The sequence below is a fragment of the Polypterus senegalus genome, chromosome 6 (assembly GCF_016835505.1).
Source record: "Polypterus senegalus isolate Bchr_013 chromosome 6, ASM1683550v1, whole genome shotgun sequence".
In the NCBI taxonomy this organism is placed as follows: Eukaryota; Metazoa; Chordata; class Cladistia; order Polypteriformes; family Polypteridae; genus Polypterus; species Polypterus senegalus.
Window position 1 is genome coordinate 72,907,193 of NC_053159.1, and position 25,915 is coordinate 72,933,107.

Below are 25,915 nucleotides of genomic sequence, written 5' to 3' on the forward strand. Positions count from 1 at the left end.
AGCATGGTTTTGTGCACAATGAAAAGCAAGCAAAATTAGATGCATTACAGAAAGCAGACTTTGTGGCTCTTACTGGGGATCATTGGACTTCCGTGACCGTTAGTAATTCTAATTACATCTAATTACAAAATGTTCAATGATCACACTGTTTTAGCCTAATGTACAAAATAATTTTGGCTAAGGTTACTCAGAGTTTAAAGATTAAGTTGGTCAAATTACCTTTTATGTTTCTGACTTATTTTTTAAGAAGAAAACTGCACTTTATGTTGAAATTTTGGTTATTATTATTTAAAGACAATACTATTCTGAAAATCTACTTAAAGTACTTAAACTACCACTTTATTTTTAAGTCTGCCCAATTTTAACCAGGGATGATATTTTTGTTTCTGTTTTGAATTCAAATGCAGTTTAAAGGCTTTTTTTCAGAAATTAAAACAGCTTCAGTTTACAATATTCATGTACATGTCTATTATTTGATTCTGTCGCCCACTAAAACACTTTTAAATTAAAAAAAAACATTTGCGATTTGGGGCAAATTTACGTGTGCGATTACATACGATTAATCAAGATTAATTCTTACACAGCCTCTAATTAATTGGATTAATTTTTTAATCGAGTCCCACCCCTAATATATATATATATATGTGGATATATATATGTAGATTTGTATATATAAATGTGTATATACAGTATATATGTAGATATGTATATGTGTATATACAGTATGTATATATACAGTATGTATATATATGTATGTGTGTATATGTATATATATATAACTGTGTATATATATGTGTATAGATGTGTATATATATATATATATATATATATATTTATATATATATGCCAGCAACACTCATGACAATGACAAAACAATTACATTGTCAATCATGTTACGCTATTATTAAAATGTTTCTTTTCTTTTACTTCTCCGCTCGCAGGTATTTTGATAGATATATATATATATATATATATATACAGATATATATATACAGATATATACAGATACAGATATATACAGATATATATATACAGATTTATATAAATATATATATACAGATATATATAAATATATATATACAGATATATATAAATATATATATATATATATATATAAATAGATAGATATGACAACAACACTCAATATCAATGACAAAACAATTACATTAACAATCATCTTACGTTATTTTTAAAATGTTTGCTTTTCATTTTCATAACTTCTTTAACACATACTTCTCGCTGGCTATTTTGCTAGTATGTATGTATATGTATATATATATATGTATATATATGTATGTATATGTATATATATATATGTATATATTTTTTAATAATGTATGTATATCTATACTAATAAAAGGCAAAGCCCTCACTCACTCACTCATCACTAATTCTCCAACTTCCCGTGTGGGTGGAAGGCTGAAATTTGGCAGGTTCATTCCTTACAGCTTCCTTACAAAAGTTGGGCAGGTTTTATATCGAAATTCTACGCGTAATGGTCATAACTGGAAGCAGTTTTTCCATTTACTGTAATGGAGATGAGCTTCAACGCCGTGGGGCGGAGTTTCGTGACATCATCACGCCTCCCACGTAATCACGCAGTACATAGAAAACCAGGAAGACCTCAAAAAGCGCTGAAGAAAACATGCATTATATAATTGAGAAGGCAGCTAAACAATAAGAAGCGAAGCGAAAGTGACATATACAACCATATTCATGAGTTCTGCTACTTGGAAACAAAGCACGATGTAAACCTACACTTTAAATTAAGTTCATAGACAGGCTGCGCTGGCGCTTGTAATTTAGTGCCTGCCCATATAAGGCCGTCCGTCAGCGCAATCCAATAGCAAACTGCCACTAAATATTCACGGGTGAAGGACTGTGCTTATGGAGAGGAAGATGAGATGGTCAGGGTGGTGTTTGACACAAACTCAGCTAAACTGTGAGAGAAAGTTTTAAGTGCCAGGACTAAGGTAACATTAAATACAGCCATGGACATAGCAGGAGATGGCACCAGCACAGCTGGGAACCTTGATGCATGTACACCGAGTGGCTCACGGAACTGACGCAGTGCACAGATAAAAGCAACAGTTCCAAAGAGAGCTGAACAAAACCAATTACACAATTGAAAAGGCAGCAAAAATATGAAGCGCCTCATACATACAAGCATATTCATAAATCCAACTACTGCGGAAACAAAGCACACGTTGGAAAAAGTCAATGTCCCGCTAAAGGAAGACAGTGTAAAAAAAACCCGTGCATGCAGTGTGTCAGGTCTCAGATAAAGAAGAAGACGAGCTGTTTATTGATGCAGTAAGAAACGAATCGATGAATGAAACCTGTCATCTTTACAACGATTGACAAACACGGAATGTAACTTGAACACAACACATCCTACAAATACGAACCTGATTGAAAGAAATAATGATAATCAAATCCTTGATGACAGCAACACTCAGTAACACTCACAAAACAAATACTGTATATTGACAGTCATGTTACGCTATTTTTAAAATGTTCCCTTTTCTTTTCTAGCTTTTTAACACACTACTATCTCATGCGATACGCTGGTATATATATATGTATATATATATATAACCCGATCTACATACTCGAATAATGGATACTTTATTCGCCATCAATGATTGTTTTGGTAAAGCCATACTCAGTGTATTCATTAGATGAACGGTAAAAAAGTAAGAGCGAGGGGAGGATGACTTATTGAGGCATGCAGGCTGTAGTGCGCCAACTCTATCTGAATTGCGCGATCACATTTGAAAAATATATCTTTTCAAGTTCTATTTAGTCCATATGTGTCAAACTCAAGGGCAGGGCCACATCCGCCCGGCGTAATTATATCCGCCCGAGATCATTTTATATACTGTATTATTGTTATTAAAGCCCGGTATATGAAGCGCTGGTAACACAATAAACTACAGATCCCATAATGCAGCGCTTCAGCTGCCTTGCCGAACACTTACCGTGCTAATCAAGTCTACCTTATGATGCTGCAAGTTATTGCGAAGCTAGCTAGCTCACACGATGCTGAAGAGAAAAGTTGATTCTGAAAATAGAGCCTTTAAAACCGATGGGAGGCTGAGTATATGTTTACTGAACCCGTGTGTCTCATTTGTGGAGCTAATGTGGCTGTAATTACAGAATTTAATCTAAGACGGCACTATAAAACAAAACATCAGGGTAACCTGAAAGACCTGAATGCAATGCAGAAGATACAGAAAGCAGAAGAATTAAATAAGAATCTGACACTTCAGCGGACGTTTTTACCCGTGCACAATCACAAAGTGATTTCAATTGAGGCTGCTTTTATGGGAGACACAACCACTTGCCCCACTTTCCCTGTTGCCAAGTAATGTTAAACCAAGTCGTCACTACGGTGTTCCCAAATCGCACTTTGCTGATAAACTGAGCGCACTGAGTTTGCACGGCGCTTTGGTGACTTTGAAGAACAAAAAGTCCGTCTACATGCGGCTCGAACCTTGTGCATGTTTGGTAGCACATATCTGTGTGAGAAGCTCTTCTCAGTGATAAAGACTAACAAAACAGCACACAGGAGTCGCCTCACTGATGAGCACCTGCAATCCATCCTGAGAATCTCCACAACACAGAACCTCACACCAAACAGAAACGAACCTGTTGCCAAAAAGATGCCAGGCGTCCAGCTCTAAAATGACATATGAGCAAAGACAACTGAATGATTTGATTTGTTATTGCTGAAAGGAACACATTTTATTTATATTTCCAGGTTTTGTTATGCAGCATGTTCATATTTGAATTTGTATAATTTTGACAGGATATATTTTTATGGAGAGCAAAATCTTTTGGGATATTTAAAATCTAAGTTTTTTTTATATATAAAATTACATAAGAGTAAAGAAATTTGAATGTTTGTTCTTTTAATGTTTACTTTATTTCTAACTTGTATAATTTAGACAGGATATATTTTTATGGAGAGCAAAATATTATAAGTTGTTTAAGGTTTGAGTTGATTTATTCAGGAATAATATTCCTGTCTGTTTTTACCATTCCTACCAAAGATATTTCTGTCGACTAAATAAAAATTCCTTCTATTTAAAATTTAAATAGAACTTGAACAAATACGATAGTTCATAATATCCACGCAGACTTGCACGTAAGAGCGGTGTCATCCGTTTTAACAAACAGTGTATTGCACTGATACTAAATAGCTGTGTGTGTATATATGTAGATATGTATGTATATGTATATATATGTTTATATATGTGTGTGTGTGTATATATATATATATATATATATATATGTATTTGTGTGTATATATGTTTGTGTGTGTGTGTATATATATATATATATATTTATATATATATATATATATATATATATATATATATATATATGACAGCAACACTCATCACTCACAACAGTGACAAAACAATTACACCGACAATCATGTTACGTTATTTTCAAAATGTTTCCTTTTCTTTTTCATTGCTTCTTTAACACACTACTTCTCTGCTGCGAAGCGCGGGTATTTTGCTAGTATATATATATGTTTATATGTGTGTGTGTGTATATATGTATGTATATATATGTCTATATGTATATATGTATGGATATGTATATATATACTTTATGTTTATATGTGTGTGTGTGTGTGTGTATATGTATATATATGTGTGTATATATATATATATATATATATATATATATATATATATATATACACAGTATATACGACAGCAACACTCATCACTCAGAACAGTGACAAAACAATTACATTGACAATCATGTTACGTTATTTTCAAAATGTTTACTTTTCTTTTTCATTACTTCTTTAACACACTACTTCTCCGCTGCGAAGCGCGGAAATTTTGCTAGTGTACTTTATTAATACTGGTTCTGCAACACGACCCCCGCGATCGAGGAGGGATTACTGTATACTCAAACCATGCATTAGCTGTGACTTTTGAATTTTTCATTTTATTTAGGATATTGTCGTAATTAATATGAATTTAAAATAAAAATTGGCTTGAATAATAAAATTACTTTTCAGTATATTTACTTATGTGAGTGTGCTTATTTAAAGTATTCAATTTCTGAATTTCATAGTATTCCTCTCTTTTCTCTAGAAGATCAAAGCACACCAGGTTTACATTTAGATAGAACTTTATTTGTCTCCAGGGGAAAATTTGGGTTTCTATAGAAGCCAGAATGGCTTAAAAGCTAGAGAATTAAAAAGAAAGAAAACTTCTGACTTGGCAGTCACAGTCACTGTTAAGTATTATGCAAGCCTATTGCTGTTGGTATAAAGGAGCCCCAGTAGCATTTATTGACACACTTGTGCTGTACGATTTTTTGGCTGAAAGTGCTCAGTTTTGTGTGTCAGTGAGATGATGATCTGCATTGTTCATAATGGTACTCAGTTTTGTTTTAATTTTCTCTTTTGTTACTACCTCAACTTGGTCCAAAGTGCACCCCATAACTGAGCTTGCCCTTTTAATACTAGAATTACCAGAGTCTACGAAAAAACTCGTAAATTCGTCCCACCTTAAATAGAGTGGAAATAATAGATCGTTGTTTGGAACACACGCATTTCATGTCTGTTCCGTTTCTACAGTAATCTGTGTAAACACATTGTTAAAACAGAAACGTTTTTTATATTCTAGAAGTAGATGACAAAATGTAGGTATAAACTACAGTATATAATTTATGAAGCCTGAAGTCCAAATATCAAAGAAATATTTTCACAGAAGGTAAAAATCTAGAAGTGAGCTGAGTTTACCTCTGTTATAGCGCATCTATGTGAAAACAACAATATCAGATGCGGGGGTGGGGTGTGTTTAGGCTCGTGAACATGGCTAAGATAATAAAACTGACTAATAAAAAATAAAAATAAAAAAGCTAACCTTTACAAGTATCATAAATTACACCGGCTGTTACAGACTGATATCATATGTATGTTTTTATTCTAAAATAGTAAGACTAAGAGCAGTTTACTTCTCAAAACGGAGTGGTGAACGATCAAACTCGCGACCTTTTGATTCCCAGTCAGGGGCTGATTCTATTGCGCCACGGAGGCAGTCATAATAAATAAGTGTCAATGTCGCATGTTAAGGCGGCTTTTTGTTTCTGCAGTTATATTTTTGAATAAAAGCGCAATTGTTGTGTTAGATTTGTACCTTCTGTGAAAATATTTCTTTGATATTTGGACTTCAGGCTTCATACATTATATAGTTTATACCTACATTTTGTCATCTACTTTTAGAATATAAAAAACGTTTCTGTTTTAACAATGTGTTTACACAGATTACTGTAGAAACGGAACAGACATGAAATGCGTGTGTTCCAAACAACGATCTATTATTTCCACTCTAAAACTCCACTTCATTCCCAGAAAATCAATTAAGGCATGAGCTGGGAGAAGTTTGTGCACATTCTAAGTCAGTGGGGGGATGGAATAGCCAGCTACTTGCAGCTTTTCTTTTATCAGCAAATTTAGATTAACAAAAGACACTGGCGGAGAGGTGAGAACGGTTTTAAGAAGTGATAGATAGATAGATAGATAGATACTTTATTAATCCCAATGGGAAATTCACATAATCCAGCAGCAGTATACTGATACAAAGAAACAATATTAAATTAAATAGTAATAAAAATGCAAAAAAATTAAAATAAAATTAATGTTCGCATGATTTAAGGTGGGATGGATTTACAAGTTTTTTCGTAGGCTCTGGTAATTCTAGTGTTAATTAGCTTGTTGATTCGGTGGGCCTCTCTTATTACCAGCCCAGCACACCATGGCATGCATTTGCCATCACAAAGTTTTAAAAGATATGAATGATGTCACTTCCCACATTAAAGGAATGCAGTCTTCTAAGGAAAAAGACCTGCCTTTTGTGTTCCAAGACCAGTCGAACTTGTCATTAATATGGGCTGTTAACTGCTTGAGTGGACCACATCTACATCCAGTCCCTGAATAGTGACCAGACATAGAGGCTCTTTGGTGCAGCAGAAGTCAATATCCAGTTCCTTTGTTTTGATGATGTCAAGATGCAAGCAGTTCTCTTTACACCAAGAAACAAAAGTTCACCACCTTACTCCTGTGTCTCATTCCCTTTATTAACACTAGAATTACCAGAGCCTATGAAAAAACTCGTAGATCCGTCCCACCTTAAAACGCTTCTCGCCTCTCCGTCAGCGTCTTTTGTCCTTTAATAAACCTCATAAGTGCCGAATCATCTAAGAATTTCTGCAAGTTGTATGACCTGGTGTTATATTTATAGTCTGAAGTGTACAGAGTGAAGTGAAAGGAGACAGGACTATTTCCTGTGGTGCTACAGTGTTGCTCACATCCATACCAGAAACCTTGAGTCTCACAAACTATGGTATGCCTGACAGATAGTCCATTATCCAGGGCCCCATAGGTTCATCCACCTGCATATCTCTGAGTTTACCCCTTTACAGGGATGGCTGGAAGGTATTGAAGTAACTGGAGAAATAAAAAAATACAATCCTCACAATACTGTTAGCTTTTCCAGGTGAGAATAAACCTTGTGAAGTAAATAAATAATTGCATCCTCCACTACAATCTTTGTCCAATAGGCAAACTGCATTGGGTCCAGGTGGTCTACCACAAGAGGACCCCTATAGTCCGGGACCTCAAAGGTCTTCCTTCATGATGTGAGACGTTAAGTGCCACTGGTCTGTAATCATTATGTGAAGAGGTGCCTGCCTTTCTTTGGAACAGGAACAATGCAGGATGGTTTCTACAGCAGTGGCACTTTCTGAAGCAGATCCCGGATAAGCGGAAGAGGATGGATGGATCGATAGTGACAGAGTGTATAGGTGACAGAGGATACCACAAAGTTGGTATGCACAGGCCTTAAGAACTTGAGGACTGACTTCATCTGGTCTCAAAGCTTTTCCTGAATGTAGCTTCTGCAGTCGTCATCTTACTTCAGTTATGGTCAGTCCACACAAATGGTTAGAGGTGACTTGTCAGTTGGCGTGGTAGAAGTTGATGGTGTAATAGGGATGGTGTGGGGAAGACTGGTCATTGAAAGAAGTTGACCGTGGCAGGGAAACTGTATTACAAATTGATTCAGAGTGTTAGCTCCTTCTGGAGTCCAGTAATCATGCCCAGTCCATTCTTGATGTCCTTCATGTTATTCAGAGTGAGTGCTTTTTCCATTTTTAGCTTTTTTTTTTTTTTTTGTAAGCATCCTGTCCGTCACTCAGCTTTTTCTGTACATTCTTCATTATCTCTTTTTCACTGGATTTGAGTGCAGTGTTTTTCTCATTTGGGATCCAGGTCTTGCTGTTTGGAAAGCAACACACTGCCTTTGACGGTACCACTGTGTCACCACAGTGTTATAATACAGGCATATGAAAATATAATCTTTATTTTTTTCCCCCATAATCACTGAGCACTAATAGTTTAGTGTTTCAATTTATACTGCATATTATAGTTAATGTTTCCTTATTATTAATTTGTGTAAATCTAGTGCACTAGGATTTTGTTTTGCATTTTCCACTAAGCTTCTTTTTTCCCACATTTAGAAGAGTGATGGGAATGAGAACGTGTGAGTCCCGTTGTTTGTTCAGCGGTTCTAAAGGAGAAGTATGCTGTATTGAACCTCTACATTCTAAGGCAGAATTAAGAGACCACCCTATTGCACAGTACTCTCTGCTTGCTATGGCATCCTTAACAAAGGTATTTGTTTTTCTCCTTCATTGAAACATGTTATTTCACAATATGTTCCAGCACAAGCATCATTCAGCTAATTTAAACAGCTCAGAGTAATTCTTCCCGGAAGAACTACTATACCAGTCTATCTATGGGGCTTGTGTACTTAATTTGATCCAATGTATTTAGTTTCAGATTAAATGTTATTTAAGTTGTTCATGTAATTCAATTTCCTGTTAATTTCATTCTGCATTTATTTGTGTACATAATAAGTATTATAAAAAAGGTAATACACGTGATGGTATATTATTATACAGTGCAATTGGTTACATTGTAAAATCTTCCGTTGGGTGATTTCTTGCTGTATCACTAAAGTGAAACTTAAATGGAAATGCTGTATGGATCATTCCATACTGATTTATTGGTAATCTTCAAGCACAATTGATGGCTGTTTTATCTTGGTAGAGTAATATGTAAATTGCTCTACTTTCCCCTATTGTATTATTAATATGTAGCCTTAGAATGCTTAATCTCACCGATTTACCACTGTATATAACTTATCCCCACCTTCCCTTCTATATCTATAACCTCAGGCAATTAGATGTAGTAAAAGGACAAGCAGGAGTTAAGTTACACATAAAATAATGTATTACTGATAATATTCATAAATAGTAACAAAATGCAAAGTACCTTTGAATATTGGCAACCATACAACCTGATAAAATGGTGATGTGTAATTCAGGTGGCACACAGACTTGTAGTTACTTAATGTCTCTAGTTAAGGTATCATTGGTGCTCAGCTTTTAGCCACATGTCTGTTCAAAATGGCTGAAACTGTGTTCCTCATTGTGTTGTCTTCAGTTCATGGTGTGATGGTCTTCATCAGTTGTTAACAAGAGAAAGATATTTCTACATCATCACAAGTTAGCAAAAGAAAGGTACTTCCTCATCATATCTTGGTTAGAGAGAGAATGTGAGGTTAAGCACGTACATTTATAGATGTTCTCTCCAATTCCTAAAACCAATAGGACAACATTGTACTTAAAGGCCTCTGAGACAAGCCAATTCCAAACAGCCATATCTCAGGCCAATGGGTGAAATAGAACATCTTAACACCTAAACCTTAACCTAAACCCCCCAAAACCATACGTTAAACATCCTGGCTTCCTTGCAGGGGGTTGAAAGACTTTAGCAGAGACTTATTTGTAACTTACAGTGGTGTGAAAAACTATTTGCCCCCTTCCTGATTTCTTATTCTTTTGCATGTTTGTCACACAAAATGTTTCTGATTATCAAACACATTTAACCATTAGTCAAATATAACACAAGTAAACACAAAATGCAGTTTTTAAATAATGGTTTTTACTATTTAGGGAGAAAAAAAAATCCAAACCTACATGCCCCTGTGTGAAAAAGTAATTGCCCCCTGAACCTAATAACTGGTTGGGCCACCCTTAGCAGCAATAACTGCAATCAGGCATTTGCGATAACTTGCAATGAGTCTATTACAGTGCTCTGGAGGAATTTTGGCCCACTCATCTTTGCAGAATTGTTGTAATTCAGCTTTATTTGAGGGTTTTCTAGCATGAACCGCCTTTTTAAGGTCATGCCATAGCATCTCAATTGGATTCAGGTCAGGACTTTGACTAGGCCACTCCAAAGTCTTCATTTTGTTTTTCTTCATTTCTTATTCTTTTGCATGTTTGTCACACAAAATGTTTCTGATCATCAAACACATTTAACCATTAGTCAAATATAACACAAGTAAACACAAAATGCAGTTTTTAAATGATGGTTTTTATTATTTAGGGAGAAAAAAAATCCAAACCTACATGGCCCTATGCGAAAAAGTAATTGCCCCCTTGTTAAAAAAATAACCTAACTGTGGTGTATCACAGCTGAGTTCAATTTCCGTAGCCACCCCAGGCCTGATTACTGCCACACCTGTTTCAATCAAGAAATCACTTAAATAGGAGCTGCCTGACCCAGAGAAGTAGACCAAAAGCACCTCAAAAGCTAGACATCATGCCAAGATCCAAAGAAATTCAGGAACAAATGAGAACAGAAGTAATTGAGATCTATTAGTCTGGTAAAGGTTATAAAGCCAATTATAAAGCTTTGGGACTCCAGTGAACCACAGTGAGAGCCATTATCCACAAATGGCAAAAACATGGAACAGTGGTGAACCTTCCCAGGAGTGGCCGGCCGACCAAAAAGTAACCCAAGAGCGCAGAGACGACTCATCCGAGAGGTCACAAAAGACCCCAGGAAAACGTCTAAAGAACTGCAGGCCTCACTTGCCTCAATTAAGGTCAGTGTTCACGACTCCACCATAAGAAAGAGACTGGGCAAAAACGGCCTGCATGGCAGATTTCTAAGACACAAACCACTGTTAAGCAAAAAGAACATTAGGGCTCGTCTCAATTTTGCTAAGAAACATCTCAATGATTGCCAAGACTTTTGGGAAAATACCTTGTGGGCTGATGAGACAAAAGTTGAACTTTTTGGAAGGCAAATGTCCTGTTACATCTGGTGTAAAAGGAACACAGCATTTCAGAAAAAGAACATCATACCAACAGTAAAATATGGTGGTGGTAGTGTGATGATCTGGGGTTGTTTTGCTGCTTCAGGACCTGGAAGGCTTGCTGTGATAGATGGAACCATGAATTCTACTGTCTACCAAAAAATCCTGAAGGAGAATGTCCGCCATCTGTTCGTCAACTCAAGCGGCGATCTTGGGTGCTGCAACAGGACAACGACCCAAAACACACCAGCAAATCCACCTCTGAATGGCTGAAGAAAAACAAAATGAAGACTTTGGAGTGGCCTAGTCAAAGTCCTGACCTGAATCCAGTTGAGATGCTATGGCATGACCTTAAGAAGGCGGTTCATGCTAGAAAACCCTCAAAATAAGCTGAATTACAACAATTCTGCAAAGATGAATGGGCCAAAATTCCTCCAGAGCGCTGTAAAAGACTCATTGCAAGTTATCGCAAACGCTTGATTGCAGTTATTGCTGCTAAGGGTGGCCCAACCAGTTATTAGTTTCAGGGGGTTATTACTTTTTCACACAGGGCCATGTAGGTTTGGATTTTTTTTTTCTCCCTAAATAATAAAAACCATCATTTAAAAACTGCATTTTGTGTTTACTTGTGTTATATTTGACTAATGGTTAAATGTGTTTGATGATCAGAAACATTTTGTGTGACAAACATGCAAAAGAATAAGAAATCAGGAAGGGGGCAAATAGTGTTTCACACCACTGTATATTTTTAATAGATTTAATAAATTTGTAAAATTTTACATTGTATGTATTTTAAATTGCATTTTGTCACACCAAAAGGGAATATTTTTTTCTCAGTTTGGCAATAATGGAACTAGTGACAAAACCCTTAATAAATTCTAGTTGAAGAACACATTTTGAATATAAGATGGAACCCACTGTAGTAATTCATAAAAACAAGTGTGCTGCTTGCAAATTTGTCATTTAGCAGTTAGTTATCCTATTTCAGACAATTGTATCAGGCTTATGAAAATTATTTTTTTTATACTGAGAAGACGCAGGAGTTGAAAACCCAGCTAGGCACAGCTGATAAACTTGCACTGCACTTCTGACATTTGGATCTTACTAATGAGGTATTAAACAATAATGTGCCACATATAAATACTGAGAGATGAAATCAAAATGATCCAGTCAGTTAAATGAGTAAATCTTTAGTTTATAGGTTTCTCATTCCCTGTATATTTAGATGCACCTGGTGATTGTTTTGGCAAAGTCTGAAGGTGGATGTTTGTTTATTTGTGACCGTAAATATTGCACATAGTTAGGAGCTACCTTGTGACTGAACATTGACAGGTGGGCACTTATATTTTCATATGTCCAGAGGGATAAATGTATAAAAGTTAAAGACTTGCGCAGCAAGTAATACGAGAAATATATATGCTAATATGACTGAAGATGGGATGCTTTATTTACGTTCTTCTTTACTTGTGTGCATCATTCTGTTTTAGTAAGGATGGATTCAATGTCTGTGACTCTCTTCTAGACTGTATTCCACTGCTAAAGTTCAACCCTAAGATACTGCTTGGATTATAAGGATATTTCATGTCTGTGTTGTGAACCACAGTTTAGGTAATGGAGACTAAACATTAAAAGTAATTTGTATTAGAAACAAAACTGGTTTGTTTGGGAGTCAAATCTCATTGGCTTAGTCTGAATTGCAAACCCCCATCTGATTTTTGATTTCTTTTCAACTGGCAAAGCTCTTCATCTCTACTCCGCACTGCCTTCACACTGTCCAGCAAATCCCAATAGTAATTTACCCCTTATGGGTTTTTTTTTTTATCCTTCAGAACGGAAGGTCTTCTGATTTGTGTTCACTAGTTAGTTTTTGAATATATCCGGCACAATACTGAGGAAAGTAATTGTGCTGCACCCTTCCAGATGAACAAGAAAACCCTTGGCTACAAAGGATGGTACAGATTATTATGGCCTGTTTGTTTGTTACAGATTTTTGTAATTGAACTACTGTCATCCTGTATTCCTTCTAAACAGCCATTCATTTACTACAACAGATCCATGGAATAAATGTAACTGAAAATATCTAGACATCAAAGGCTGATAAGATATATTTAACTTCATATTTAATAAGGCAGCCCAGCATAATTAAGCAAGTTCTGAAAACACAAGTTAGGCATGAAAAAAGGAGTAGATGATCTTTGAAAATACTTAGAAAAACAACCCACTAAAAGGCAAAACTGTTATAGGGGACAGATTATGGCAACTGCATTCATTTTGTGTCAGCAGTTCTAGAAAGCCTCAGTCAGTTGGTCTATACCAGCCTACTTTAACATAGTCTGTATCTATGGTGTTGGTATAGATTGAGCATATAGATATGTGGGAAGGGCAGGTGCATCAAATAAAGTGGACATTAAGTGTATGGTTATGTTTGTATAATTTTTACATTTCAACAGGTTACAGTTGAGCCAAAGTTTTGCTATAAATTTTGCCTCCATTGACCCACCTGTCCAGGTGAGGTTGGAAAATGCATTCTGCTGCAAAGAGACAGAAGATTTCAGTACTCATAAAGAACTTTACAACTGAGATAACTAACAGAGAGATGAATAAACATAAACAACAATATATCTTAATAAGTACAAAAAGATAATTAGTGTTTTTAATTTTTTGCCTACCAAAAATGACAAAAATGATTACCTTTAGTTGGCAAGTAAGGTATTTTTTATTCTATATGTAGATGTTGTTGAAGCATTTGCTTCCTAAATATTAAAAAAAGCAAAAAGTCCATGTAGATTTGCATACATACAATGCATGCTGATGTATTCCTCTGCATCAATATTTAAAATATTACTTTCTCAATATCAGTATCTAAAGAGAGAGTTTTCTCTTAATGAGATATTGAAATAACATAAAAGACTGATGGTTTTTATTTATTTGTTATGGTTTCCTACTCCTTTGATCACAGTCAAACTTTGGACAATAAGAGGTTTTTTATTAATATTACTAATAGATATTCCAGAAAATGAATTTCAGTCTGAATACAGTGGGTACAGAAAGTATTCAGATCCTCTTCAATTTTTTACTCTTTGTTATATTGTAGCCGTTTGCTAAAATCATTTAAATTAATTTTTTCCTCATTAATGTACACACAGCACCCCATATTGACAGACAAAAGAAAGATTTTTTGAAATTGTTGCAGATTTATTAAAAAAGAAAAACTGAAATATCACATGGTCCTAAGTATTCAGACCCTTTGCTGTGACACTCATATATTTAACTCAGGTGTTTTCCATTTCTTTTGATCATCCTTGAGATCACCTTCATTTGAGTCCAGCTGTGTTTGATTATACTGATTGGACTTGATTAGGAAAGCCACACACCTGTCTATATAAGACATTACAGCTCACAATGCATGTCAGAGCAAATGAGAATCATGAGGTTAAAGGAACTGCCTGAAGAGCTCAGAGACAGAATTGTGGCAAGGCACAGATCAGGCCAAGGTTACAAAAAAATTTCTGCTGCACTTAAGGTTCCCAAGAACACAGTGGCCTCCATAATCCTTAAATGGAAGACGTTTGGGACGACCAGAACCCTTCCTAGAGCTTGCCGTCCGGCCAAGCTGAGCTACCGGGGGAGAAGAGTCTTGGCTAGAGAGGTAAAGAACCACCCAAAGATCACTTTGGCTGAGCTCCAGAGATGCAGTCAGGAGATGGGAGAAAGCTGTAGAAAGTCAACCATCACTGCAGCCCTCCACCAGTCAGGGCTTCATGGCAGAGTGGCCTGTCGGAAGCCTCTCCTCAGTGTAAGACACATGACAGCCTGCATGGAGTTTGCTAAAAGACACCTGAAGGACTCTGAGATGGTGAGAAATAAGATTCTCTGGTCTGATGAGACCAAGATGGAACTTTTTGGCCTTAATTCTAAGCGGTATGTGTGGAGACAACCAGGGACTGCTCATCACTTGTCCAATACAGTCCCCACAGTGAAGCATGGCTGTGGCAGCATCATGCTGTGGGGGTGTTTTTCAGCTGCAGGGACAGGACGACTGGTTGCGATCAAGGGAAAGATGAATGCGGCCAAGTACAGGGATATCCTGAACAAAAACCTTCTCCAGAGTGCTAAGGACCTCAGACTGGGCCGAAGGATTACCTTCCAACAAGACAATGACCCTAAGCACACAGCTAAAATAACGAAGGAGTGGCTTCACAACAACTCTGTGACTGTTCTTGAATGGCCCAGCCAGAGCCCTGACTTAAACCCAATTGAGCATCTCGAGAGAGACCTAAAAATGGCTATCGACCAACGTTTACCATCCAACCTGACAGAACTGGAGAGGATCTGCAAGGAGGAATGGCAGAGGATCCCCAAATCCAAGTGTGAAAAACTTGTTGCATCTTTCCCAAGAAGACTCATGGCTGTATTAGCTCAAAAGGGTGCTTCTACTAAATACTGAGCAAAGGGTCTGAATACTTAGGACCATGTGATATTTCAGTTTTTCTTTTTTAATAAATCTGCAACAATTTCAAAAATTATTTTTTTTGTCTGTCAATATGGGGTGCTGTGTGTACATTAATGAGGAAAAAAATTAATTTAAATGATTTTAGCAAATGGCTGTAATATAACAAAGAGTGAAAAATTGAAGGGGGTCTGAATTCTTTCCGTACCCACTGTATGTCTCATTCAGTGATTATTTTTTACTAGCCAACCCGCGGTGTACCATACGCCGCATAATCAGGCCGTTTTTTTAATGATTTTTAATCACAGGGAGAAAATTAACATTTGAAAAATCGGTAATGTAATAAATCAGCAAGCAAAGCAACATTATAACAATACACGGAACGAACCAACTCAGTAAAACAGTTTGCTATGGTGCACGCGTCGTGCGTCATAACCGAAAACTCGGTTTTTAAAGACTGCTTACTTCATTGTGTTTTAACCTCAGTTGTAAAGAATTGTTTTAAGGATCCCATTGAATACCCCTCACAAACCGTTTAACACGCTGCATATGGCGATTCACCTCCACGAGAAACATGCCTCTATGAACAGTCAACGTGGCTCGGAGGTGCCAGAAGTTGGTGGGCGTGGCTCCTTCTGCGTGTGCTATAGGTGTCTTACTTGTCGGCGGCTCAGTGAGTCCACGCCCCTTCCAGCGTGCTTTCCATGGTTGTCTTGCCTTGGTGAATTATATATATACAGTAGATAATGTTGTTTTTTTCCTTGTTGTACTTTACAAAGTTTCAAATATCTCAAAGGCTCATTATGTAAATCTTTTTAAGTGTCCATTCAGAAAGAGAGACATTGCTAATAATGGTTCTTGTTTCAGATTTTATTAATTGGACTAAAGCCATCTCTGAAAGTGTGGATGACATTTCCTTATGGTAAGGTAAGTACAAAATCCAACAAAAACTTTGATTTACTGTTGATTTCATTTGTTCAGTTTTTAATGAGGGGCAGCATGGTGGCACAATGGTAGCGCTGCTGCCTCGCAGTAAGGAGACCTGGGTTTGCTTGTAGTTTGCATGTTCTCCCCGTGTCTGGGTCCTCCGGTTTCTTCCCACAGTCCACAGACATGCAGGTTAGGTGCGTTTGCGATTCTAAATTGTCCCTAGTGTGTGCTTGGGGTGGGGGTGTGTGTGTGCTTTGCGGTGGGCTGGTGCCCTGGCTGGGATTGACTCCAGCCGACCCCCGTGACCCTGTGTTAGGATATGGCGGGTTGGAAAATGACTGACTGACAGTTTTAATGAGTCAAAACTAGGCAGGAGGTCAAATTTAGGGATGAGTTGGACCTAAAACACTGTGTTTATAGATTTATTTCACACTGCTTAATGTGTATACATGAGCAAGTTGAGTAACCTGCCTGTAGTTCATTTTAATAAAATAAGTTAAAATCATAGGTCACATTTTAATATGTGAAATGAAAATGGTAGGATTTTGCCATTTAATTTCATTTTTTTATTAAGTATCCTTTAAAATTCATTTGAGAATTTTTTTGTGCCTCTTTTTGATGATTACCATTGTTGTTGGGTTTAGAAGTAAAGACGTTTAAAGTAACATAATTGTTTTATTTCTGTCTCATGTGGTTTGTAAAACCAAAAATTGTCTTCCTCTGTCTCATTTATGTGCATGTTATCTCCTTGATAACTGTATTCTACTCTTAGTAATATTGCTCTTAAAGGTTTTATAAGCCACTGCCCCACTATTAAAGGCACATTGTAAGACTCAAATTGGTCATGATGTGGAAATAATAGTTGTGAATGGGAGTTTTTTTCCCTGGACCAACAAGTCCTTTTGCATACTGGACATGAGGGTAATGCCTTGTGAACTTTAACATGATCTTCAACTGGTCCTTCTAGTGCTTCCTCTGCCTTCCAGCAGAGTATCATCCATGATGTACCTGGTCATATAGCATTCTGTAAGGCAGCTGATTTGGGGGCATACCTCACCATATGTACCAACCGTCATAGCTGGTGCTGAATGATCATGGCCTCAATGCTTCTACAGTTGTTTTTTCTGAGTATTTCACAGTGAGTCACACAATCACACCAGGTAATTCCCAAGATGCGCTGCAGGCAATGTATATGGAAGTACTTTAGAATCTTAATGTGGCGGCTGTAAATCACATGTTTCACAGCTTTAGAGGAGGGTGGTATGGCAGATGGCTTGGTAGACACAGATTTTTGTGCGGAGATGCTAACTCTTGTTTTGAAAGGCCTGGCTCTGAAGTCTCCCAAAGACTACTGTTGCTTGCTGAATTCGGTTCTGGACCTCATTGTCAATGGTGCTGTCTTCAGTGAGAATCCATCCCAGGTATCTGAACAATGAAACTACTGACAGATGTTCAGGAAGATGATAAGCAATACTGAAAACTGTTTGTATTGAGGGGATGTTAGCATTCCACTGACAAAGTATTTGCGTTTTGGTGGTGTTAACAGTCGGCCACATCCTGCTGAATGCTGTCTCTTTAGAGAGAATCCATCCCAGATTTCTGAACACTGCTGCACTAATGCTGTTCTCGTTCTCTTTGTAAAGAAGATGGGTGATTTATAAGAGTAAGATGTTAAAGAGCTTAGGTGTGAGCACACACCCCTACCTAACCCATACATGTATAAGGAAATGGGAGGACTCTTGTTCTCCTATGGTCACCCAAGCAGTCATTCCATCGTTAAAGTGACGGAGGATATTAACAAATTTGTTGGAGAATCTAATCCAAAGGGGGACACCCAACAAAATGTCTCTCTGGACAGTGTTGAAGGCTTTGGAAAAGTTGACAAAGGCCATAAATAGGTCTTCATGTTGTTCCTGACACTTTTCCTGAAGCTGTCGTGATGTGAAAACCATGCTCCTGTTCTTCCTGAACCCACACTGTGATTCAGGCAGTATTGATTCTGTGATTTTATTGGTCAGCCTCTGAGGTGTCACCTTAGCCAAGACCTTGCCATTATCAGCAAGGAGCGATCTACCCCTACTGTTGCAACAGATGGCCCCGTTACACTTGTTCTTATAAATAGTGACAATATTAGCATCCCTCCCTTGATGTTGGATGTTCTCGTCAGCCTAGACCTTGGTAATATATTGATGTAGAGTCTTTGTACAGAGGTATCAGCTCTGCTTTAACAGCTCTGCGGGTGGATCATTCTATGTCAAATCAGCCAGTTTTTCAGAAATCCCATGTACTTCGGTCTCAAAAAACTCTGAAAATACCAGGTGTACCCATGTTATCTAGGAGACATCCTGTAAAGTTTATTTGATGTAAGATCAATACTTTCCTAGATACTGTACAGCCAATTTTGTGAGGGGAGTGGGTATCAAATTTGACATTATTTTTTCTATCAGTTTCACAAGATCATCTCTCAAGAACTAAACCACCTAGCATTCTCAAATTTTCCATTCTGGCACCTTTTAAGCAATAGTACGTAACAAAATCAAAATGTTTGGTCCAGATGACACCTCTTGGTAAGAGCAGAAAATGTGGAAAAAATATTTGCTTCTTTGGTTTTGCCATGTTTAAGCTTTCAGAAAGCATACTTCTAACCGATGAAGTCTGTTGAAATTTTTCCTACATGTTTAGATACCTATGCAGGAATTTTCAAAAGGTTATAAACAAACAAGAAACAGAGTTTGACCAGCAGACCTCTCAAATGTAAAAAAAACATTTTGGGGCTAATTTTCATACTAGCTAAATGCACTGACATTTTTCCTGTATCCTACATGATTCCTTCTTTCTCAAAACACAAGTCTTACTTTTCATATGTGAATCTTTCATTTTTATTTTCCACTCTAAACATGGGTTATTTCACCATTTGTCAGTAATGGTAATCATCAAGTTCTTCATCACTAATTTCAAAGGCACATTAAGCACAACACATGAACAACAGCTGCTTAATTTATTAAATACAACACTAGTTAAAATGACATCTTAAAATCTTGGTATTGCAGCAGCATTAATGTGATCCATTTCATTTCTGTTTCAATTAAAGTTCAGAGTGTAGGGCATCTTTGTCTTTGAGATTAAAATGGTACTACCTCCCGTTTACCATTGTAGGTGCAAGAAGGAGTGCAATGACACCCATCAAATATTATAATATATCTGGCCAATGAAAAGACTTTGCAGGATAGTTTGGATGCATGAAACGTATTGGGATATCCGCTTCACTCTTGTCACAAATCACACCTACCCAACATTTTTCATCATACATACACTCAACATAGCCTCCAATAGGCTTAGGCTTAGGCTTAGGCTTAGGCCCTCTTGTGCTGCTGAGCACAATGGGCAGCAGTCAGTCGCAATTCTGCTCTGTTCCTTGCAGTTTCTTCGGCATTTTCTAATTTGATTTTCACATTCTTGAAATTCTAGCGGAATGTACTGTGCCAAATCTTTTTCGACCATTCCCGTTTTCTTTTACCATCTTTTGGTGTCCAACTCATGGCTATCTTTGTATGTCAGTCATTTGGTAGGCGGAAGATATGGATAGCCAAAGGACATCTTTGTTCTGGGATAATATCTTTCAGTCTTTTGGAACCAGCCCTACGGAAAAGCTCTTTATTTTGAACAGTTATAGTCTGAATAGTCCACTTCTTGTCAAGCTGTCTGACATTGCTGCTGTTATGGCACTGCATGTTCTTCAGTAGGTCATGAATAGCCTCCAAGTTGTCATCAAACCAGTCTTGATGGTTCTTACTCTTATAGACGATGGTTTGGGCTGCTGATTCATGAGCTGAAGTACAAAGGGGCAAAATAAGTATTTGATCCCTTGCTAAATTTGTAAGATTACTCCCTTAAAAAGAAATGAACAGTCTCTAATTTATGGTAGTTTCATTTTAATGGAGAGAGACAGAATATCAACCAAAACTACAGAAAAACTACCGTCTTAATCTTGCAGCACCCACAAGGTCCCCCTGCTCAAGAAGACACATGTACAGGCCCGGATGTTCACTGGCAAACTTAAGAAGGTAGTTTTTCCTGTAGTTTTGGTTGATATTCTGGCCCTTTCCATTAAAATGAAATTACCATAAAAATTAAACGTTAAAACAGTTTTTTTCATGAGTTATAGTTCGCACATCCAAATCTGTTCCTCAGAGTGTTGCAGTCAGGGTGGCTGATGGAACGGACCTTACAGATGACTCTGCAGTTGTTACCCATTGACTACTTTGAGCAGCTCTTTAAAGCTGATCCTCAGGCTAGGACGTTGGATATCTCTGGGTCCACAGTTCTTGAGGTTGATTCTCTAATTCGCTGTGAACCACCCAATCTCACTGAGATTGCATAGGTAGTGAATCATCTGAGGGTAGGGAAGGCTGCAGGAATCTGTGGTATCCGGGTTGAACTTCTCAAGGATGGTGTTAAGGCTGTCCCCCCGATATTGCAAGCAATCTTTGCTTCCATTTGGGAGATGGGCATCATCCAAACAGATTAGGAAAAAAGGACTTGTGGTCCCTATCGGAAAATGGATGGGTGATTGCCTGGATTGTGGTAACGACAGGGGGATAACACTGCTTTCAGTGCTGGGTAAGGACCTTGCTAGGGATGTCCTCAATAGCATCTGTGATCACTTGCTCACCTATCAGTGACTGGAGCAGTCTAGTTTTATGCCTAAGAAGTTGCAATCGACCACATCCTGGCACGGAGTGTTCTCATGGAGTACAAACGGTTTTTTGAAGCCTTTGACGATTTTCATAAAGCATTCGACTGTCGATTGAGCTGTCCTCTGGGACATCTGAGACTTTGCAGAATCCCCTCAAGGTTGCTGGATATCATGGCTGGCCTGTACTCTGGTACTGTGAGTATTGCACAGAGTAGAGGGCAGAACCTCTGTGTGTTTCCCAGTTGATTCTTGGGTCAGGGATGTGTTCTTGCTCCTACTCTGTTCAGTGCTTGTATGGAATGGGTAAAGCTATGGGGTCCAGTGGCTTTGGGGCATCTGATCTGTTGGTGGAGAAAGATTCACTGATCTTGACTTTGCCGACGATGCTGTGATCTTCATGGAGTCCGTGGAGGCTGTAATCGGGGCTCTTGAGAGACTGAGCGAGGAGTCTGAGTGTCTGGGCTTGCGAGTGTCCTGGATAAAAACCAAGATCTAGGCCTTTAATGACCTCTTAAGCACAGCCATCAACAGTGTGTGTCTGTCTGCAAAGAGAATGTCAACCTTGTCAAGAGGTTTACTTACCTCAGCAGTTAAATTCATGTCTCTGGTGACTCTTTCTATGAAGTCAGTAGATGGACTGGGAGAGCATGGGAGATCATGAGGTCTCTGGAAAGGGGTGCTCCAGATATCTATGCAAAAGGACGAATGTCCAAGTCTTTAGAGTCCTGGTGTTGTCTGTTTTACTATATGGTGGCGAGACATGGACATTATTTTAGGATTTATAGACTTCTATAGCAGCAACATAAACACTCAGTCTTCTCATTCACTTGGAAACATTTTGGCCTAGTCGTGTAAATTCTGATCTGTTCATATCATATTTTGTTGTGCCTAATAAGAGTTCTGTACTTAACAACTTTAGACCAAAAAAATGGTATTTCTTCAAAATATTTCAGTTCCATGAATTGGCATGTTGAAAACCCTGGCCCTGAGACACCATGTGACATTTGATCACACGTGTCCATAACATTTAATTAATAAGTCTACTATTATCCAAAATCATGGTGGATAATTACTTTTAGAACAACCTTTCCCGTGCTGTCTTCAATGTGCCTCATATGAGAGATCAGACTGATCACTCACACATGCTTATCCCTGTGTAGAAATTCAAAATGACAAAATTAACTGGATGTTTATTTCTTTTAGTCAATTAATAGTAACTGCCCTGCTGCCTGTGCTTTGAAAAGCAGATCTGGTTCTGCTTCCGCCTCACTACAAACCAAGAATGAGGGAGCTACCTACAACCACACGCTCATTCAGGAAGTGGTCCCCTGAGGCAGAACAGGCTCTGAGAGACTGCTTTGGAACTACAGACTGGGATATCCTGCAGGGATCATATAATGAAAACATTGAGGAGGTTGTTGACTGCACTACTGACTACATCAACTTCTGTATGGGCATTGTAGTTCCAGTAAGAACAGTACGCTCTTACGCTAACAACAAGCCATGGATTACAAGTGACATCAATGGCCTTTTGAACCAGAAGAAAAGGGCTTTTAAAGGTGGTGATCAGCATGAGCTCAAGCACGTGCAGAAGGAGCTGCGAGTCCAGCTCAGGGTGGCGAAAGAGCAGTACAGGAAAAAGCTGGAGCAGAAGTTGCAGAATAACAGCATGAAGGAATTGTGGGATGGGATGAAGATCATCACTGGCTGCAGCTTGAAGTGGGGTGCCACCATCGAGACAGACGTGGAGAGAGCAAACCTGATGAACAACTTACTTTAACAGGTTTGACCACCCTAACCCACTCTCACCTCAGAGTACTGCACCCTCCACTCATCCTTCTGCTGATACCAGCATAGGAGAGAGTTTCCCCCCACCCACAATTACAGAAGCCCAGGTAAGCAGTGAGCTGAGGAGACTTCTTGCCAGCAAAGCAGTGGGTCCAGATGGAGTATCGCCACGACTGCTGAAGGCTTGTGTGTTGGAGCCGGGGAGTCCTCTACAGCGTATTTTCAACCTGAGCCTGGAAGAGGGGAGATTCCCGAGGCTTTGGAAAACATCTTGCATCACCCCAGTCCCAAAGGTATCACGTCCTGGTGAGCTGATTGACTTCAGGCCTGTTGCCCTGACGTCACATATGACGGTCTGCCACGCCCTCGACCCTCTGCAGTTCACATACCAGAACAAGGTGGGAGCGGATGATGCCATCATCTACAGTATATGCTACACTGATCCCTTTCCCACTTGGACAGAGGCAGTGGTGCAGTAAGAATTGTTTATGGACTTGCCTAGCATCTTCAACACCATCCAACCGCTGCTCCTCCGGGACAAACTGAAAGAGATGGGATTAGATTCATACCTGGTGGCATGGATCGTGAACTATCTTACAGACAGACCTCAGTATGTGCGTCTCGGGAACTGCAGGTCTGACATTGTGGTCAGCAGTACAGGAGCACCACAGGGGACTGTACTTTCTCCGGTCCTGTTCAGCCTATATACATCGGACTTCCAATACAACTCAGAGTCCTGCCACATGCAAAAGTTCGCTGACGACACTGCTATCTTGGGCTGCATCAGGAGTGGGCAGGAGGAGGAGTATAGGAACCTAATCAAGGACTTTATTAAATGATACGACTCAGACCACCTACAACTGAACACCAGCAAAACCACTGTGTGCAGAGGGTGCAGACCTATAAATACCTGGGAATGCAGTTGGATGATAAATTGGACTGGACTGCCAATACTGATGCTCTGTGCAAGAAAGGACAGAGCCGACTATACTTTCTTAGAAGGCTGGCATCCTTCAACATCTGCAATAAGATGCTGCAGATGTTTTATCAGACGGTTGTGGCGAGCGCCCTCTTTTACACGGTGGTGTGGTGGGGAGGCAGCATAGAGAAGAGGGAAGCCTCACGCCTGGACAAACTGGTGAGGAAGGCAGGCTCTGTTGTAGGCACGGAGCTGGACAGTTTGACATCTGTGGCAGAGCGATGGACGCTAAGCAGGCTTCTGTCAATAATGGAGAATCCACTGAATAGTATCATCTCCAGACAGAGGAGAAGCTTCAACAAAAGACTGCTTCATTGTCCTGCTCCATTGACAGACTGAGAAGATCATTCCTCTCCCACACTATGCTACTCTTCAATTCCACCTGGGGGGGAGGGGGGGTAAATGTTAACATTATACAAAGTTACTGTCTGTTATACCTGCATTTTTATTGCTTTTTATATGCTGCTGCTGGAGTATGTGAATTTTCCCTTGGGGACTCAATAAAGTCTCTCTCTCTCTCTCTCTCTCGGAGCAATTGGGACTCGGCTCTAACTGTAGTTTCATTTTAGACAATGGATTAAAGCATAGAAAGGGATCTCACCATTGTCTGAGTGGGAACCTACACAATTGGACAGTGTGGTAGTGGATATGTATGCTGTCATCCCAGACAAAAAATGTGATTGCTTTTCAAATTAACAATATCAATATAAATTATCTTAACAGTTAGTGGTTTTTGAGTACTTTTATAGCTTGACAAGTTTTTGTTCATTTTTGGGAATCTAATCTTACTCCTATTGCTATGATCAATTTTCAGCAATTTGAGTACTGTGATGGGAGTCCAAATCCACACAAGCCCTATATACTTTACTCCTGCTGGTGCAACAACACAGCCATACACGTATGTTAAGGTTCCCTTTAATGCAGGCATGACTGGCTTCCAAATGAAATCAAACTGGTCATCCTCTGTGCTTCGTAGGTTCTTATAAGCATCCGTAAAAATGCAATATGACGTGAGTTTCAAGTCTCACAGCACTTATCTCTTAAAAAATATCCAGGAACGCTTATCTTCTGTAATTGGCTTCACAGTTAAAACTATGCTCTTAATTGAAAGGAGACATGTTGGTAAACACCAGGAAAGTGTTTGTTTAACTCTGACTTTAAGCTCTTTTGAGGAAACGTGATCATTAACTCTTAAACTGGACTACATGTGACGGGAGTCCAAAGCCACACAAGCCCTACATGGTCTTCTTCTGCTGGTGCAACAAAACAGCCAGACATGAATCTTATGTGCCCTTTAATGCAGGCATGACTGGCTTCAAAATGAAACCAAATCGTTCACCCCCGGCGTTTTGTCCGCTGTTCCTGCATCCGTTAAGTAGCAATATGACGAGCATTTTTGTTTTTTCAAATATTTTGTAAAAGGCTATGTCTGGCGTGTGATGGAGATTTTTTGAGACTGTCAAGCTGCTGTTTATAGTGACAACATATGCAAGGCAGATCTGCTGCCACTTCAATACATTGTACTACCTAGCAGTTTGTAAACTGGAAAACGAAAAATTAATGACAGTTAACTTAATAAAGCATTGATGTCCAAAGAATTGAAATTAATTCAGTGGCAGCAAGACTGGCATGGTATCATCACTAGATTGAAGCGATGGTTCATAACAAGAAGTCAGTGACGCTATTGGCGGACATCTTACACTCTAGTAGGTGAACTAACATCAATGGAGCAGAACGTTTATTTAGAAGCTAGACTAGGAGTAACCAAAGAACAGCAGACTAATACAACCAGAAAAATAAATGCTTAAATGTTTTCAGTGCCATAGGGGATGCTGTAGGCATGATATAAAAATGTATTAAACAAACAC

The 25,915-nt window shown here is 38.5% G+C and overlaps 1 protein-coding gene across 1 annotated transcript in view; it reads left to right on the forward strand.

Annotated features, from left to right (window-relative positions):
• The window catches only part of vps8 (VPS8 subunit of CORVET complex), a 740,642-nt gene that overhangs the window by 155,874 nt on the left and 558,853 nt on the right, over positions 1–25,915 (forward strand). The window contains exons 13-14 of the mRNA XM_039755059.1: positions 8,554–8,707; positions 16,522–16,581. Of these exons, the coding sequence (XP_039610993.1) occupies positions 8,554–8,707; positions 16,522–16,581 (214 nt within the window). The remainder of the gene's footprint in view (positions 1–8,553; positions 8,708–16,521; positions 16,582–25,915) is intronic.